Source organism: Tupaia chinensis, unplaced genomic scaffold (genome assembly GCF_000334495.1).
Source record: "Tupaia chinensis unplaced genomic scaffold, TupChi_1.0 Scaffold000574_1, whole genome shotgun sequence".
Lineage (NCBI taxonomy): Eukaryota > Metazoa > Chordata > Mammalia > Scandentia > Tupaiidae > Tupaia > Tupaia belangeri.
This window is the reverse complement of record NW_006160088.1, coordinates 2,050,595-2,069,940: the sequence shown is the minus strand read 5'-3', so window position 1 is coordinate 2,069,940 and position 19,346 is coordinate 2,050,595. Positions and strand designations below refer to the sequence as shown.

General features: G+C 41.3%; 1 protein-coding gene across 1 annotated transcript in view; it reads right to left on the bottom strand.

The window, feature by feature from the left end:
- COPB2 (coat protein complex I subunit beta 2) overlaps positions 1-14,746 on the bottom strand; it is a 31,218-nt gene extending 16,472 nt beyond the window's left edge. Inside the window, exons 1-7 of the mRNA XM_006158176.3 lie at positions 14,644-14,746; positions 8,042-8,179; positions 6,038-6,124; positions 5,712-5,838; positions 4,354-4,502; positions 2,461-2,607; positions 788-887 (exon numbers count right to left, since the gene is read on the bottom strand). Of these exons, the coding sequence (XP_006158238.1) occupies positions 788-887; positions 2,461-2,607; positions 4,354-4,502; positions 5,712-5,838; positions 6,038-6,124; positions 8,042-8,179; positions 14,644-14,646 (751 nt within the window). The 5' untranslated portion in view covers positions 14,647-14,746. The remainder of the gene's footprint in view (positions 1-787; positions 888-2,460; positions 2,608-4,353; positions 4,503-5,711; positions 5,839-6,037; positions 6,125-8,041; positions 8,180-14,643) is intronic.
- Between the last annotated feature and the right edge of the window lie 4,600 nt (positions 14,747-19,346).

The window sequence follows — 19,346 nt, the reverse complement described above, 5'->3', positions numbered from 1 at the left end:
AATGTCTGATCTATAGTCTTTTAATGATTTTAAAAAACAATATAAACAAAAAAAATTTATATGAAACTAAAACTAAAAAAAATGTGATTTTGAGTGTGAAATAGTAACAGGATTCCCAAGGCAGTGCTTACTATGTGCTTCCTACGCGACTTCTCACGTTTCACTACAACCCTATGAAGTGGATATGAGTGTTTCCATTTCGAATTTGCCCAAACCATGAATTCATGAATTTCAGCATCTGAATCCGAACCCAGGTTTGACTCTGAAGCACATGCTTTTTATATTTTCCCCTAGGGCATCTGAGTGTCTTCTCATTTAAGTGACAGAATCAAGGCACAATAGATTGATGACGGTGGTGGTGATAATAATGCCTCTTCACTCTTTTCAGCTTAAGTCTAGTATTCCAAGAAGGGTATCAAAATCTGGGATCAGCAGATGGTGTAATGGTTACTTTGCTGGACTTCCACATGGCTGACTGTGGTTTGAATCCCATACCCGGAGGCTTGAAACTCATGCTGGGCGCATCTGTGTGCATGCCCAGGGTCCCAAGAGGAGAAGGGATAGAAGCATGGCCATCCCACCTGGGGCTGATTTCTTGCTTTCTCTCTCTCTCTCTCCCTCTCCCTCTCTCTCTCTCCAGTGAGCGCATGCGCCCTATAGCAAAAGTCTCTTAAAAAAAAAAAAAATTCAAAATCCTTGGAACCCTCCAGTTACACTGCAGACTACCTAGTTTAAATATCCACTAATTAATTAGAAGCATAGGAATGAAAACACACTTTTAACTTACCATCTTCTGACCCTGTGATGATGATGGGCAGCTCGGGATGAAAACTGGCACAAGACACGTTCTGGGCATGTCCCTCTAGTGTCTGTACACACGTTTTATTCTGTGATCGAAATAGAGAAAACATTATTAGTGAAGACCAATTCACCCTTAATTTTCTCAACACACAAGTACATTATCAATGACGATTATGACAATCTAAACAGTATATAATACAGAATTTCTGAAATAGAACTATCTTATATACAGATGAGCATCTTTTCTAATTAATTCCTGTGACAGGTAAATGTAACTATTATATTTAAAGAAGGAAAAAAATACCAAAGGACCTAAGTTTCCAGCGGAATATTATTCTCCCAAATACCTTCTCCCTGAAACCCACACCTCTCATCTGTGTACTAAGCAGACAGTGCTGGCTTATTAGCCTTTAAGATTTTTAATCTGGATTTAAGCGCAAATTTGAAAAAGTTTCAAAGTAAAATTGGTTTCCTAGTTGTCATTTTATTAACTGTGTATGGAAACTTCTAATGTGAGAAACAAACAAACAAAAAAACCCCTGAAAATTATGCCAAAATGGTTGCAACATGGTATTTCATTACATTATTCATTGATCTGCTAGTTTTCAAATACAAATGTTAGTTTGCCAATAGGGACACTGAAGGATGTATAAGTTAACACTAAAGTGTTAAATTTCTAATATTAAATGAAAATATGCTGGCATTTTATTTTTAAATCTCATTTTTATGGGAAATCCTGAGTCTATTATTTAGGTACAGAGACTAAAGCTTTAAATTATTAAGCCTTTTTTGGGGGGTGGGGGAGAGGTTTTTTCCTATAAAGTGCATGTGCTTGGCAGAAAGACAGAGAGATAGAAAGCAAGGAATCACCCCCCAGAGGGGATGGCCATGCTGGAATCCCTTCTCCTTCATTCTCCTTTCGGGATCTTTGGCACACATGCACATGTGCCCGGCATAAGTTTAAGCCACTGGGTCCAGGACTCGAAACATGGTCAACCACATGAGAGTCCAGCGAAACTTCTAATGTGAGAAACAAACAAACAAAAAAACCCCTGAAAATTATGCCAAAATGGTTGCAACATGGTATTTCATTACATTATTCATTGATCTGCTAGTTTTCAAATACAAATGTTAGTTTGCCAATAGGGACACTGAAGGATGTATAAGTTAACACTAAAGTGTTAAATTTCTAATATTAAATGAAAATATGCTGGCATTTTATTTTTAAATCTCATTTTTATGGGAAATCCTGAGTCTATTATTTAGGTACAGAGACTAAAGCTTTAAATTATTAAGCCTTTTTTGGGGGGTGGGGGAGAGGTTTTTTCCTATAAAGTGCATGTGCTTGGCAGAAAGACAGAGAGATAGAAAGCAAGGAATCACCCCCCAGAGGGGATGGCCATGCTGGAATCCCTTCTCCTTCATTCTCCTTTCGGGATCTTTGGCACACATGCACATGTGCCCGGCATAAGTTTAAGCCACTGGGTCCAGGACTCGAAACATGGTCAACCACATGAGAGTCCAGCGACATAGCCATTATGCCAACTGTTGGTCTCTAAGTTATTAAACTTTGAGGAGAGTCCAACTGCTCCTGCTTCAACTGTCCGTAATCATCAGTTAAGAAACATCTGACACATGGCAATAGACTGAAAGCTGTACCTGGTAATCCCATATTTTAACAAGACGGTCATCTGCACCTGAGATGAGGTATGGCTTGTCGCCACCACTGTAGTAATCGAGGCAGTTCACACCTTTCTCGTGTCCCTCCAGAGTGAAGTTGGGTGATGAAGAGCCCAGCTGCCACACCTTCAGAAAGCAACAGCATCTGCCAGTCAATACGGGGACTGGCTTTTCAGAAGTCAGACACACACACCTCTGAGACATAAAATGCCAACCCCCAAGGGAGAAAAGCTAAGGAGCATTCATTCTTTTCACCTGTTTGCTTTTGTTATTTCTCAGTCTTCCTGAATTTCCAGGGACCAGGACCACCAGTACAGTATTCTCTGAAAATGCCAATTTCTAAGCTTTGCCCCTAGAGTTTATGATTCAGTCAATCTACAATTAAGTCCAAAAATCTAAATGTTTAACACTTTGAGAAATGCTACTTTAAGGGTAAGAAGGATTCTATTTGAGATTCTTCATATAAAGATAACAAAAATGAATTTAGTGTGATGTATTAAAAGGAGACAATTACTAATGAATTAAAAAACTTTTAATAGAAAAGTAGTCAGAAATAACCACTGCAAACAAGAGCACTTTATCTTTATAAATATTTACTGACTGCCTACCCTAGAAGGCTTGTGGAGAATATAAAGGTGTGTAAACAAATGTTTACCACTAATTATATACAATAAACCTTACTAGAGTCAAAGATGATTCTTGTTCTCAAGGTAAACCCAATTTAGTGAAGAAAGCTTAAAATGACTCAAAGTTTCCAACCTACGTCAAAAGCAAGGACAAACCAATGAAAGAAAAAAAGGTCAAAACCCTAAAACATTCAGATATGCTTACATAAGCCAAAGAAAAACTAATAAAAAATGTTACATAAATGTAATCAAACATGTAAACAAAGTTAATGTGATTTTTTTTAACCTATGCTCATAGACATTTTAAGTATTATGATAGGAAAAAATAAAAGACAGACTACATTCACTGCAGCATACATTAGACATCCGGCACAGGCAAGGCACTGCCTGTTACTGAATGTAAGGGCAGGGGGTGACAATCAGTTCCTGTCCCAAATGTCCAACATTTCAGGGGTAAGATTTCCAAAGCACATTAATTACGATTCAATGTGAGAAAGGCTGTAATAGAGACAAAAAGCAGCGGAGGGCACGGGATGTTGAGCACAACTGGCTCTATCTAGAGATAAAGTGAATGTCTGACGAGAACTTCAAGAAAATATTTCTACTAAACCTCCAGAGGAAAATAAATCACAAAGGGAAAAATACAGAGAACTGTAAGCAGAGGGAACAGCTGAATAAAAAATGGTTCCCTGAACATTCACGGCATCTCTCGAGGATGGTGAGTAGGCCTGGGTTACAGAAGATGTCTCGGATTAACCCAGGCTAGTCTTATAAACCTTCATATTAGACACTAAGGCATTCGGACTTTATCCTGAGATTTGGAACTGGCAAGACAGAAATTAATACTTTATAACTGGCAGCACTATAAGGCTATGGAATAAGAAAGGCAAGAGGCAGTTGGCCTTTAAATTGTAAATTAGATTTATAATGAGCAGGGGTCAACTACAAATACAATGAAAGAGAGAGAAAGTAGTCACTTAGAAAAGATACAGGCACTTTTCTTAGTCTGGACTTCCAGAAGCTAAAAAAATTTGACATGTCTCCACACAGAAGAGCACTCCTTCATTAAGAAACATCAAGTTACCACAGTATTTTTCTACATAAAACATGCCTTTTTGGATCAAAATGAAAAGTCCTCCTTTAACTTTAAGATATGAGTAACTTTCTGGCCAGCTAGTAGTAAAATATCTAAAACAACTATTATTTCACTAACAAGAAAAACAGACACAAAGAATGGATACTCTACCTTGATGGTCCTGTCCAAAGACGCACTGGCAAACTGATTGTTATCTTTGGGGTTGATCACAATCTGCATAACATAGTGGGTGTGTCCTTCAAACACTTGTGAGCAAGACCATTTTTTTTCCCAATCCCACAGCTTAATAAGCATGTCATCTAGGCCAAAAGGAAATCTCAAGTTAGTTGCAATTTCTACTTTTTTTTTTTTTTATTTCAGAAGACAGAAAACCTAATACAAATCATACATTCTATGACTTAAAGAAACAATTAAAAATGATTAAATTTTTCAAAATGCTTACTTATTTCTAAGATTAACTTAACTCTAGAGAAGGGTGAGAGAAACGAATAAAACATTAAGATTATTAATAACAAGTACAAGGGAGAGAAATGACACATAGTTTCTTCCTAACTATTCCAACATCTCAGAGGATAAGTTAATCATAGTAAATATAGATCACCAGTAACAACTATAAAAATTTTGGGAGAAATTTTAAGGAAAACTTAGTGGGCTTTAAAAAAATGACAAAAGATTGATAAATGTCTTATTAGAGTCTAAATATGACTGAATAAGGACAGCCATGACTATTTAGAAAGCAAGTGTGTGTTTGCTTTTAATATGCTATAGATGTGTGTGCTTGTAAAGACTGCAAGAGAAAGTGAGAAAATAGAAAGTACCCCCAGGGGGATGGCCTTGTAGCAATCCCTTCTCTTCCATTTCTCCTCTAAGGAGTTTGGGTTCATGCATGCGTGCATGCGCACGCGCACACAGACGTGCCCAGCGTGTTTTTCATGCCGCTGAGTTCGGGACTTGAACATCATAGTCAGCCATGTGGGATCCAATTGTCCCAATCACCTGGCCACCAGCTAGCCCAGCATCTGCTCTTAATACAAGATTCGTTGAATTATTTTTCAATTTTTAATTTAAAAACATTTTGAAGAGCTATTATTAATTGAATGCTCCTCCTTTTAACTGCCCTCCCCAAAGGCCCACTGTCTTACACAAAATACAAAAGAGCAAACTAGTCTGAATATAAAGATAAAGTGACTAGAGTCTGTGGCAAGCTGCCAAACCTCACTCATCAGCATGTAAATGAGCTTTCTGTTCAGCAGATATTTAAACATCTAGACCTTCAGGTCTTCCCTGACAGGAGTCAGAGCAATTACTATACAAATCGTAAGTACAGTTGATATTTCATTAAAACACAAAGCAAGCAGCATCAATAGTACAGTAATGGATTTAAGTAGTTTAACAGCTGCTTGGAATTAGAACTCTATTTGTAATAGCAGTTAAAGAACAGCATGTCTCACTGAATGAAAATGAATTACCCAAACAGATGCATATGACCTAAAAAGGTCATCCCTTACCACTGCTAGTTAGGATGAAAGGCTGGGTTGGATGAACAGCAATACAGCGAATGTAGTCTGAGTGTGCTTCAAACATATGAACTCGTTCCAGAGTGTTGTAATTGAACACTCTAATCTGCATGTCATCCTAGAAATGGAAATTTAAAAAGCATCATCACCGTTAGGAAGTAAACTGCACAAAAAACTATACTACAAACTCAAGGAATGAAGTCTGTGCTTCGAAACATTACACTAATTAACAAACCAGGAGTCGAAATTATGCAACTAATTTACATAATCATTGACTAATTCAGAAAATCGGATTAGAGATTCATATAATTACTTACTGCTCCTGTCACAACCCAATTCTTCCTTGCGACAAATTTTGCAGCTCGAACAGGAAGATCACACACTTCAAATGTCTTCACCAAGGTCTTTAAAATGCATCAAGAATACACACATTGAGTTATGAGAGAAAAACTTTAAAAATCTGTTCTGCTATATTTAAAATACTCAACAATTTAGATCACTTCTAATTTTAAACTATTCTTAGGATAAAATATAAAGGCTCAACATTCAAGTGAACAGAACAGATTAATACTCTTTCTTTTAATAGATTCAAAATTAAAAGGCTTTAGAACATAAGAGAGAAACTGGGACCAGCAGATGGTGTGATCATTACGTTGCTGAACTCCCATATAGTTGACCGCGGTTGGAGTCCTGGACCTGGCGGCTTAAACTTATGCCAGGCACATGTGTGCATATGCCCAAAATCCTGTGAGGAGAAGGGACTGGCATGGCCATCTTGGGGGGGAAAGGGGATGGACAAGTGATTTCTCTTTCTGTCTCTCAGGGGAGTACATGTGCCCTATAGCAAAGATCTCTCTCTTTAAAAAAAAAAAAAAAAGAGAAGAGAAAGAAAATGTCCACAAAATGGCCTTCTAGATCTTGTGTGCTCTTCCCTTCCCTTCCTTCTCCTGCTTCACCTTGGCTCTTCCCCATCTCCCTCCATTCCAGTTCCCTCTGCCTGGAAACCCACCTATGGAAACCTGTGCTCCCCTTTCATAACGCAGCACCTCATAATTACATGTTTACGGTCAATCTCTCCCGCTAAGCTCTCCCACAGCAGTCTTGTTTACTGCTATACACCGAAGGCCGAGAACGGTGGCAGTGCACAACTAGTGTGATAAGTACTTACTGAATGATTTAGCTCTTAGTTTCTTCTTTTTAAATTAAGAACCACAGAAGGAACTCATAAACAAATATAATTCTTTTGCACACTTTAGCAATGCATTCTGACACAAATGGTATTTTTGTTTTTAGTGAGATATGAAAACACATTTCTAAGACCCGACAAGCTGCTCAGAGCAAAATTTCTAGTTAGTAAATGCAGAAAACTAGGAGACCCTCAGAAAGAGAGATGAATGCGCTTCCTGGGCCTCCCACTCTGATGCTCTTTCTTTAAAATTCTGAAAATCAAACCATTATTTTCCAATCCTCCTCCTTTTTTTCATAGCAGAGAGAAATAATAAAATAACAATGGAATACAATACGACCTCTATTTTGGGGGGAGGGTGCTATAGGCCCCTGTGCTTGCTGGGGTGGGGGCTGATGAAAGAAAGAAAGGAAGGCATCTCCCCCCACCCGTGCCCCATTGGGGGATGGCCATACTGCGGTTCCTTCTCTTCCATTCTCCTCTCAGGATTTGGGGCATGTACACATATGCACCTGGCATATTTGCCTACTCCAGCTTCCCAGGCCGAACCTCAAAGATTCCTCAAAGACTGAAGGAAGAGGATGTCAGCCCCACCTCTGCGACCACGACTAGTCAACCCTGACACTGACACAGAGACAGGCAGACATGCAATCTACAAGAAGGCAGGAAAATAAAAGTTCAGTAGAACTAAAGTGGCTGCAGGGAAAAAGTCATGACTCAGCACCATGTTTAGTGCCGTGGCTGAATCAAACAGCATACGAAAGGGTCTCCAACATTCTCGGAGTCAAACGATATGAAGATGAGGAACAGTTACAGAGTAAGCTAGGGAAAAAATGAGTAATACTGTATCATACAGGTCCTCTTATCCAATTTTATTTAATATTATCTGATTCTTCTGATAATCTTATTATGTAGGGAGAGCAAAAATATCATCTTCATTTTAGATAAGTAAACTAAGGCTTGGCATGAGTAAAAGGCTTGAATGTATAATTTCATTAGCAGATAAGCTTCAAATCCTAAAATATTTAAAAAGAAAAAATTGCACATAGTTAATGGACTGTTATATTTATTCTCTTTTACTATAAACAGTTTAACCCAATATATTATTTCTGATAAGGTCCTTAAAAATTCCTACCTGTGTTTCATGATTCCAAACACAAACACTGCCATTGTAAAGACTTGCCAACATCCATGGCTCTGTAGGATGCAAATCCACACTCTTAACTCGATCAGACCGAGCGGTTAGCTTTCTCTTGATATCAAGTCGCAAAGGCTAAGGAAAAGAACATAAAAACACATTAACTTGCTGAGCCAAGTAAGATGTATTAGAGATCTTAACTAAAAACAGTGCATTATCAAGCCTACAAAACAATTCAGTTACTTTTCTAAATTACAAACACAGTTTCAAGTCCAATGCATCCATTTCATTCACACACACGAAACAGAAGTATGGGGGCAACACATGGTGTAATGGTTAAGAAACCAGACTCCCACATGGTTGACCAAAGTTTGAGTCCTGGGACTAGTCCTGAAAATCATGTGGGCGTGTGTGCACGCATGCCCAAAATCCCAGGAGGAGAATGAAGAAGGGAATGCGGTGTAACCATCCCTCCTGGGTGGTGGTTTCTCACTTAGTTTCTCTCTGTTTCTCTCCAGTGAGCTCATGTGACCTATGGGAAGAACCTAAAAATAAAAACATGAGACTATTAAAAAATTTAAAATTTATAGAGGTTCTCAAACTTCCTGGTCTAAGGACCTCACCAAACTCTTAAAAATTTTTGAGGATATCAAAGAGCTTTTACTAATGAGAGCTTTATTTACTGACATTTTACCATGTTAAAAATTAAAACTGAGAGCTGGCCCCATAGTGCAGCAGTTAAAAACTGCAGAGAAAGCCGGATCCCACGTGGGTTCAAGTCTCCGCACTGGCTGCGTACACACCATGCGTGCATGTGTGCCTAGGATCCTGATAGGATGAAGAATTGGAGGATAAAGGGTAATAATATGACCAGGCCCCATGGAGGGGGGGGGTATTTTATCTTTCTCTTTCTCCTCATCTTTAAAAATTTTGTGTATAGAAATTAAAACTGAGATACTGCTACTATATGTAGTAATTCATTTTCAAGAAAAAAATAAACTGAGTACATGTTAGGATATGATAAAAAAAAAAATAGTAATAATGATTAGGCTAGCCCCCATAGCCTAGTGGTTAAGGGAGCTAGATCCCACATGGCCTACCATGGTTAGACTCCCAGCCCAGGTGACTTGAAACACACCAGGCCCCAGTATGTTGAGCAAGTTCAACATACTGAAAGAATGAAGAAATGGAGAAGGCATGACCACATCCTACTAGGAGGTGCTGCCCCCTCATCTCATCTTTCTGGCAAACAGGCACATTCTTTGGCAATTAAAAAAAGGGGGGAACGGAGACCAGCAGATGGCCTAGTGGTTACACTGCTGGACTCCCACATGGCCAACCACAGTTTGAGTCCCAGACCTGTTACCTTCAAAATCATGCCAGGCACACGCGTGTGTCCTCCCATTCTCTGGGAGGAGAATGGAGGAAGAGGGATTGTGGCATGGCCAACCCTCCTGGAGGGTGATTTCTCACTTTCTCTCTGTGCCTGTCTGTCTCCCTCCAGTGAGTGCACAGCCTTAAGGCAGAAAAACTTCTTTAAAAAAAAAAAAATGGCAGGAGAGGGTCTTTAAAAGAAATTTAGTAAGAAAAGTGGCAATACTTTACATTTTTGAAAAAGTCTTTAAAGTCTTATTTAATAGAGAGGAATTTCTCTCTCTCTTTCTCTCTCTCTCTCTCTCTTTTTAAAGGTTTTTGCTATAGGATACATACACTCTCTGGAGAAAGACAGAGAGAGAGACAATGAGAGGGAAAGTGAGAAATCACCTCCCAGGTGGATGGCCATGCTGAAATCTCTTCTGGGGTTTTGGGCACACACACATATGCGCCTGGCATGATTTTCAAGGTCTGAGACTCAAACCTTTGCTGGCCATGGGGCAATCCTGTACCTTAACTATCACACCACCTGCTGGCCCCAAGGGGTAGTTTCTCAAAGGTTACTTGCAATGTAGAATCTGAAACCGAATGAATGATCTCTGTCACATTAAAATCATTGGCTTATTCTGTGCTTTGAATGGATCTTTCACACATGCATGATTTTATAACACCAGGCATTTCTTTCAGAAAAATGTTGTTTCACTGAGTCATGCAAATCTTCCAAATATTGACACATTATATTGTGTGAAAAAAAAAATCATATTCATTAATAGAACTACCTACCTCAACAGATTGTCTTTAAGAGTTAAAAATCTGTTAAGAGCAGTGATGTAAGTTTTCTAAATTTCTATCTAATATCCACTTGACAGCTCTTATTTTATCATCAGCAACAGACATTGTCAAGTACCAATTAACTTTTTTTTTTTTTTAGCAAATGCCCATTATATAATCAGGTTTGAATAAACATAGTTTCACAGTATTAATAAATACTAGGCAATGTAATGTGTAATCAATAAGGGTTATATGCAGGCCCATGATGCCGTAAGAATCAAATGGGCAGATGTGGCATTATGTTAATAACTTAAGTGACTGAAGCTTAATGGAAATTAGAACAATTTTAAACAAAAATTAATATACTCTCTTGAGTCAGAAAATATTAATAGTTTAAATCAGTCTTTTTCAAGCCAAATTCCTTTTCTGAACCACAAAACAGAAAATGACTTGAATAATTAATTGGGTCATCAGAAAAGTCATGATGCATTTTTGCAAGAGAAAAATATGTCATGACTTTTCCGATGACTCAATATTTTTCAATTCTCCCAAGGAATTCTAGGAGAAAAGTTAATTCATTATACATGATGACATATTTCATGATGTCCTAGGGCAGAAGGCTTAATTCTCTCTTGGACACAGGTTGAGAAAGATTGATATACAACCTAAAGGCTTATGTAGCAATCTGTTACTGTTAAATCTTTTTTTAATGTATTTTTTAAAGAATTATTTTTATTTAACTTTATCTCTTTATTTTAATTTACCATCGAAGAACAGAGCAAGAGTGAGAGGAGGAGAGAGTGGGTGAAAGAAAGTGAGAAAGCAAGCCACCAGTCCAGGACTGTGGTTGGCCATGTGGGAGTCCAGTGCCCTTAACCACCACGCCATGCCACCTGCCAACACCATTACTGCTAAATCTTAATGCTGTGATCTGCTATGACGACCATGACCAAACAGAAATCTGAGGTTATTTATGACACTTCAGTATAAAATGAAGATTAAACAGAAGTAATCTCCTGAGACAAAGCAAAATTTACAAAACTTCATCTTTTTATGTATCTATCAAATTTGGGTCATTACTTCAAACTTTGTTCTTCCTACTATAATGGCATCCTCACTTTTAGCAACAACCCTTATTTCTTACTTTAAAAATCAGAGTTCCTGGGACCAGTAGATGGCGTAATGATTACGTCACTGGACTCCTATGTAGTTGACCATGGTTCGAGTCCTGGACCCGGGAGCTTAAAACCATGCTGGGTGTGTGTATGTGTGTGTGTGTGCATGCCCAATATCCTGAGAGGAAAATAGAGGAGAAGGGATTACAGTGTGGCCATTTCCTCTAGGGGGTGATTTCTTGCTTTCTGTCTGTCTCTCCAGTGAGTGCACACCACCCCTCCCCAGCAAAAATCTCTCTCTTAAAAAAAAAAAAAAATCAGGGTTCTTTGGCTTGTGTTTTTTACTGCCTCAAAACATTTCCACTATCATTATCTTCCATTTCAAACTTTCTACTTCAAACCATTGTCTTCACATTTCTTGCTAGTCCAGGGAAGTAGGATCTTTTATTTGATCCATTTCTGAACTTCTCCTTACTAATTACTATCATAAATTTTACTCCTTTTTCTGGTGTATTCAGAGTCAACAAACATGAAATACCGTGTCAGCCAGTGGCATGGTATTAAGGCAGCTGGATTCCATATGATCAATTGTACAGTTTGAGTACTGAACCCAGTGGCTTGAGAAAACTGCTAGGCACGTGTGCATGCATGCCCCAAATCCCAGAAGGTGTCAGAAATAGAGGAAAAGGATTGTGGTGTGATTATTCTCTGAAGGACGGTGCTTCCTTATTTCCCCTCTCTTTCTCTCTCTCTGGCCAGCGCATGTATCCTCTGGCAAATTGTGGGGAAAAAAGGAAGTGTCTATTATATGCCGGGAATAGGGGTGAGGGTTCCCACACCAGCGCATGTATCCTCTGGCAAATTGTGGGGGAAAAAGGAAGTGTCTATTATGTGCCGGGAATAGTGGTGAGGGTTACCACGGGAAGGTTTTCACCAGCATCTCACATTTTCCCTGTAGTAACTGAGGAAACTGGATACTTATAAACTGTGTAGTTTTTACTATTAAAATACTTAAAATGATTGAGTAACAAGTAAAACTAATCCCCCAGAAAGTAGGTCAGGGAACTCTGAACAACCCCAGTAGATCCACAAAATACAAATCCCAGTTTATAAGCAAGATGTGTTGACACCATAGCTCAGTGGCTGAGTGCTGTGCATTGGGAGAGTCAGATCCCAGATGGCTGACTTTGGTTCAAACCCCAGCCTCAGCAGCCTGAGAAGCAGTGTGTGTGTGTGTGTGTGTGTGTGTGTGTGTGTCCCAACCCCTGCTGAGAGGGCGAAATGCTGAAAGGGAGAAAGGGAGGGGGATTGCAGCGTGACTATACTCTACTAGGCAGTTCTGTCTCTCTCATTCAGGCAAGCACACATGTCCTCTGGCAATTAAAAAAAAAAAAAAAAAAGCTCGTTCCAACATTCAAATGACTACTTTGAATAAGACATTGTTCTAGGCATTCTGTGACAAAGATGAGTATCATACTATCTCAACTCTAAATGTCTCCTTTTATCTTCCAAGCGGTGGATATATTTAAGACTCAGCTAAAATGCAACTGCCACCAGTAAGATCTTTCTGATTACGATGGCATGAAATACTCTTTCCTGGGGGTGTGTCTCTTTCCTGGGGGTGTGTCCAGGATTTCATTTTAACCTCTTCTTGCTTTCTAGAGTAGGCACTGCTTACTGGCAGTGTCATTACTTATACAAGCCTTATTTCCTCAACACTTTATATATTTGGGTGTGAGAGTTTAAGGACGACAAACACGGGACTAGAGTCGCGATGGATTCAAATTTCGGTTCCACCATTTATTTCAGATGTGCAATAGCAGACACATTTACTTAATTTCTTTCAGGTTTGACTTGTATAAAAACAGGGAAAATACTAGTATCAACCTTTTAGTGCTACAAGAATTAAACTCAGAGGTAAGCGGAGCACTCTAACTATACTATAGTGGTTCTACAGTAACTTCTCCAGAAAAAATGATTTGTAAACCTGTCTCTCAGCTTTTGTGAAAATTAGGCAGCAAATGTTTAGCAAAGTGCATGACATATAGTAAATACCCTATGGTAAATGAGCATTTGAATAAATTTACATTTTGTGTTTTACACAAAAGACTTAACATATATTAAATAATGAAGGTAATATTCCATTATAAAAATACATTTTTTTGAGGTTTTTGCTTTAGGGCGTGTGCACTCACCAGAATGACAGAGAGAGACAGAGAGACAGAAAGCGAGAAATCACCCCCCAGGAGGGATGGCCACATGGCAATCCCTTCTCCTCCATTCTCCTCGTGGGATCTTGTGCACGCATGCACCCGTTGTGAGTTTAAGCCACCGGGTCCAGGACTCGAACTGCGGAGTGGAAGTACATGGGAGTCCAGCGACCTAGCCATTACGCTAACTGCTGGTCCCATAAAAATACATTTTAATTATAAAGACTGCAAAATAGAATAAGGCAGTTTCAAGGGCCTTTTCCAAAAATGTCCTATTACTGAAGACGCTGCAGACCCAAACCAGAGAATACAAAGTGATACAATTAGAGAGATTTGAAGTCTTGTTCTATGGCTTGTAACCTGGGACCCAAGAAAATTCCTGGATGAGAAAGAGATTGGGGGAAGTGTCTGTACTAAATTTTGTGCAAATGTGCATTTCTCTAAACATTCCCCTAAGACTCTCTGTAACTTTCAGTTTCCCTAAGGGAGCAACCTCTAAGGTGTGTTAATAAAAGCGTGCTGTCATGAATGCTACTCTTATAAACTACAGTCTTGCAAATTCAGAAAAGTCTAACAGCCAGTGTTACAGTCTCCCAACCTTGTTTTACGTTTTTCCGTAGAAACCCAGGAGTTGGGACCCCATTTAAAAGCCCACTTTGGACTCTAAGGACACTTCACTTTTGGTGGGAGGGGCTTGTCTGCATGGGCTAGGAGTTAGTGGAAAGCACAGTGTCCCAGTAACAAGCCAAACAGGAGTGCGATGAGCTGTTACAGTTTTAAGGGCAGAATGAGCTAGTTTTTTTGCCAAAGCCTCCTATGGAATTCAGCCTTTCGGCCTCCTATTCCCCATCACCACCGACCCCGCTGCAGACCGCAGCAACTCTGGCGAGCACCGCCATAAGCGTCAGATAGGTCCGGGACCCCTCACTCTTATACATTTCGTCTCCCCAAACCATCCCGGCCTACTAAGCCCACTGTCTCCTCCCCACCGAGGCTCAAACTGGACCTGGACCCCGCAAGGCCGGGCCGGCGGTTGCCGCGGGAGCCCAGACCGCTGCTCATTGCAGTCCTCGGTCCCGGATCCCCGAGAGTCGGTCATAACGAATGGTCCTGCGGAGTCTGGACCTACCATGGTTGCGTCGATCACAGCCCCGGTGTTCCCACTTGTTACCGGCAACGCAGGCCCGGAGCCCCCCCCCGCCCCGCCGACCCGCCGACAGTCTGACGTGGAACTTCCGGGAGGCGAATCTCGCGATAGTCGGAGGCCCGAGCACAGCGCCTGCGCAGCCCGTGCGGAAGCGGTGATTCCCAGGCCCCGCCCCAGTTTCCTAGCAACGTGGCCGTCCAACCCACGCGGGGCTGAGCTGGCGCCGCCTGGGAGGTGGCGTTCGGCCCGGGCCGTTGTGGCAGTGTCCTGGGGCTGCTGAGCCGCGCCAGGCCCAGAAAGCCCGGAGCGTGGAGGAGTCGAGCTGGGGTGTGGGGGCGTGTGGCGGGGCGGGGGGCGCCCGCGGGGCCCCCTCGGCTCCGGTTCTGAGCAGCTGGAAGACAGAGAGAGAAGCGAAGCCAGGCTTTGAAGACCAATGTCCTCTGCTGGCCGAGAGAGTTCTCTGCGCCCTGGGACCAGGCACTGGTTGGCGCTGAGATTTGGGCCGGACTCCGGGCCCTTTGAAGCCAAAGGGGGGCCAAGGGGCCCTCAGTTCTGGAGCCCCCGGCGTCAGGGTCCCCAGCCACGTGTGACTGCCTGCCTTTTATGGGCGTCGGCTGTGGCATTCGTTCATCCCGTACTTGCTCCTCCACCTTGTGCCGGACGTGCTTCCCAATCTTCGCCTTAAATCCAAATGATCTCAGTTTTACTGATGAGGAAAGGAAGGCTAAGGAGGTGGTGAAATGTCCTGGCCAAAACCGCATAGTAAGTGGCAGAGTCAGGATTCGAGCCCAGACATCCAGTACATCTTTCCAGTACATCCCAGTAGCTCTTCATTAAGGTAGTTGAACTCCAGTAAGGGCGTGTGCTATCGGGGCTGCAGAGCATTTGCCTACCATCATGATAACCCCTTGTGAGAAAACAGCGTAGACCACATAAGTTTTGCCTCTGACTACATATAAATGTGTACCTCTGATATGAAAAAAGCCTTAGAGTCTTTTTATAACTGCGGATTTTCAGAAGGGCAAAACACATAAAATTATATATATTTATGTGTGTGTGGACAGTGCCATTCAGAGGGAGACAAGGATCCTGCAAGTCGTTTGGCTTTTAGTAGGAGCCTTGCACTAATGTGAGTTCTCTGTGTGCATCAGTTTTCTTCATCTTCAAAAAGAAAGGGACCAGCAGTTAGCTTAATGGCTATGTCACTGGATTCCCATGTAGTTGGCCGCGGTTCGGGTCCCCGACCCAGTGGCTTAAACTCACACCGGGTGCGTGGGCGTGCGTGTCCAAGATCCTGAGAGGAGGATGGAGGAGAAGGGATTGTGGTGTGGCCATTCCCCCCTGGGGGGGGATTTCTCGCTTTCTGTCTCTCTATCTCTCTCTTCTCTCTGTCTTTCTGGTCCTATAGCAGAAAACTAAAAAAAAAAAAAACAAAAAACAAAAAACAAAAAAACGACACTTAAAAAAGAAAAGAAAAAAAAGGCTAGGTCATTTCTAAGAGGTCCTTTTCTTTCTACTATCCTGTGTTTCTGTGGTACTCTGTAGTGAAGCCTGGGTCCAGAGCTGCCTTTTAGTGCCAGCAGTATGCTCTTTTGATATGTAGATGGAGACTAATGAAAGCGTACTTTGCTTGCTTTATGGAGCAAACTTTTCAAATAGGAACTATACCTAATCTCTGGAATAACAGGACTTTGGGTATATCTGATTCCTGGGTACTCTTGCACTTGAGAGTGTCTTTGGAGTTGGCCCAGTACCAAGTAAATCGAAGTAAAATGACATATCATCTCTGTTCTCAATGGCCTTAGTTGGGAATACTTAAGCCCTTGCATACCGCTAAGCACCCAGGGATTTACCTTACTGATGTTGTGGGGCTGAGCCAAGTGGCTGTATCTTTTTTCATTTTTCCTCTGCAGTTAGCCAACATTAAGTTCTGCAGTTGTAGACTATACATGCTGCCTTTTGACTATTACATATTTTGGGGGGGGGGGGGGCGGAGAGGTTTTCACTATAGGGCACGTGTGCTCGCCAGACAGAGAGAGAGAGACAGAGAGACAGAAGGCGAGAAATCACCCCCCGGGGGGGATGGTCACACCGCAATCCCTTCTCCTCCATTCTCCTCTTGGGATCTTGGGCACCCACGCACACGTGCCCGGCGTGAGTTTTAAGCCACCGGGTCCGGGACGCGAACCGCTGTCGACTACGAGGGAGACCAGCAACATAGCCACTACGCTAACTGCTGGTTCCCCCTTTTTGACTATTACATATTGAATTTGTACTTGGTGCTACCTTAAGATTATACCTCCAAAATCTAGTCTTGGATTTTGTTTGAAAGAAACTTAATTTTCAAGCAATAAAATTCTCAGATATGAATGAATACATTAACGATTAAATATATGTGTGCGTATCCCTACATGTTCAAAATCTTTTGTTTACTGTGGTTTAGAGGAGACTGGAAGGTTAGGAAAAATAGCTCTGGGGAAGAAAAAATATGGACAAGCTTAGCAAATTGGTAACCGGTTTCCCAAGAGGTTGTTTGCAATTGATCAACAGATCTTAAAGTCTTACCTGGTCAATTTCTAGGATGGCTGTTTCAACCCTGCCTTTTTGCTGTTATTGGAAAAATTCCAAGTGGAAATTCAGCCAGCGGTGCTTTTATCAGTACCCTGCACATACCTTTCCCTCCCCATCCTATCCCCTTTCCTCATAAGAAATTGAGGAAATGAAAATACTTTCTTGAGGAAAAATCTAGTTTTTCAGTTTTTGTTTTTTAATATGTGTGCATCATTACTTAGCAAAGTGGTACAAAGAACTTGACTGAAAGCCTACTTTCATTCTTGAAAATGGTGACAATCGACAAGCATAAAGGGTCAGTTATGCATGAATAGTCAAATACCAGGCAGAATGTCGGTACCCTGAGAGGTACAAATAAAATATTCTGAAAATAAAATATCAAACCAGAGAGATAACGCAGAATTTGATGTGGACTTTCAAGTGTATGCAGTATATCGAGGACCCAGAAAAGTCCAGTTGGCTTGAGGAATGGTGTTCATTTAAAGGCAGAGTGAGGGAGAAGGTTGAAGAGGGAGGCTGGGACTAGAACCTGCAGGTTTTTAAGTAGTGATGAATTGGAATTCAGTAAGCAGTTGAGAACCATTGGGCCAGAAAAGAAATGTATTCATACCTATCTATACTCTAAAAGATTTATGTTTTGTTGATATCTGTGTGTATGACACATGGGAAGAAATGAGTTAGGATACAGAATCCATACAAATTTGAGGGCAATGGGTGTGCCCATCCATCATTGGAATGGGCACTTTGTGTACTGTAATTCATATATAGTACTAAAGCATAAGCATTATTCTCTCCAAATTATCTCCAACTCCTTCCTCAGCTTATAGGTGAGGAACCAAGGCCTAGCTAGTTTTACTCTGCTCCGTGCTGCAGTGCTCAAGAATGAGGAACAGACCTAGATATGAACCGAAGTTATATGTAATAGTAATAATGCTCTTTTTCCTTCACTGCAATTTCTTTTTTTAAAAAGATTGATTGTTATTTTATTTATTTGAGAGGTTTTCTGCTATAGGGAGCGTGCACTCGCCAGAAAGCCAGAGAGACAGAAAGTGAGAAATCACCCCCCAGGGGGATGGCCATGCCATAATCCCTTCTCCTCCATTCTCCTCTCAGGATCTTGAGCACACACGCACATGCGCCCGGCGTGAGTTGAAGCCACCAGTCCGGGACTCAAACCGTCGTCAGCTACGTGGGAGTCCAGTGACATAGCCATTACACCAACTGCTGGTCCCTGTAATTTCTTCTTCCTCCTCCTCCTTTCTCCCCCTCCTCCTCCTCTCCTCCTCATTCAAATGCCGATTACTTGAATCTCATGATCCCAGAGGAATACCTTTAATTGGTAACAGATGCAAAACCAGTGAAGGACAGTGCAGCCCGCAAAAGAGCAGTCAGGGTAAGTGACCCAAGAGAACTGTATGGCACAGAAGGAAAAGAAAGAGGAAACTTAACAGGGTGACTTGGTGTCTTTAGAGAATTTAGGAGGCTTAGTATTTGCCAAAACTATTGCCAATGATTAGGAGGATACTAGTAGCCTTCAGAAAAACAGTCCTGAGTAATGCCACGAGAAGCAAGTTTGCAAAGGATGAAGAAATGATTGGGTGGTAAAGAAGTGGAAGTTGTGATTATAAAGTTTTACCAAGAGATTAGTGATAAAAAGGCCCATGTGGATATAAGACCTATCTCACTGTAAACAGGATTTACCCTTCCTGCATTTAGTGTCTGGTCACGTTAATTGCTTCATAATGAGATTTCCTGCATGCAACTAAATGGACCTTTGCAGTGTGAGTAGGGGCTAGCCAGGCAAGTATTAAGAGAATATGTGTGGGACCAGCAGATGGTGTAGCAGTTACATTGCTAGACTCCCACATAGCTGCCAACAGTTTGAGTTCCAGACCTGGTGGCTTGAAAATCACACTGGGCGCACCTGTGTGTGGGGTGTGTGTGTGCCCAAGATCCCAAGAGGAGAATGGAGGAGAAAGAATTGTGGCATGGCCATCCTTTGGGGGGGAGTGGGGGGAGTGTGATTTCTCACTTCTCACTGTGTCTGTCTCCTGTGACCACATGTGCCCTATGGCAAAAATCTCTAAAAAAAAAAAAAAAAAAAGAAAATTCAA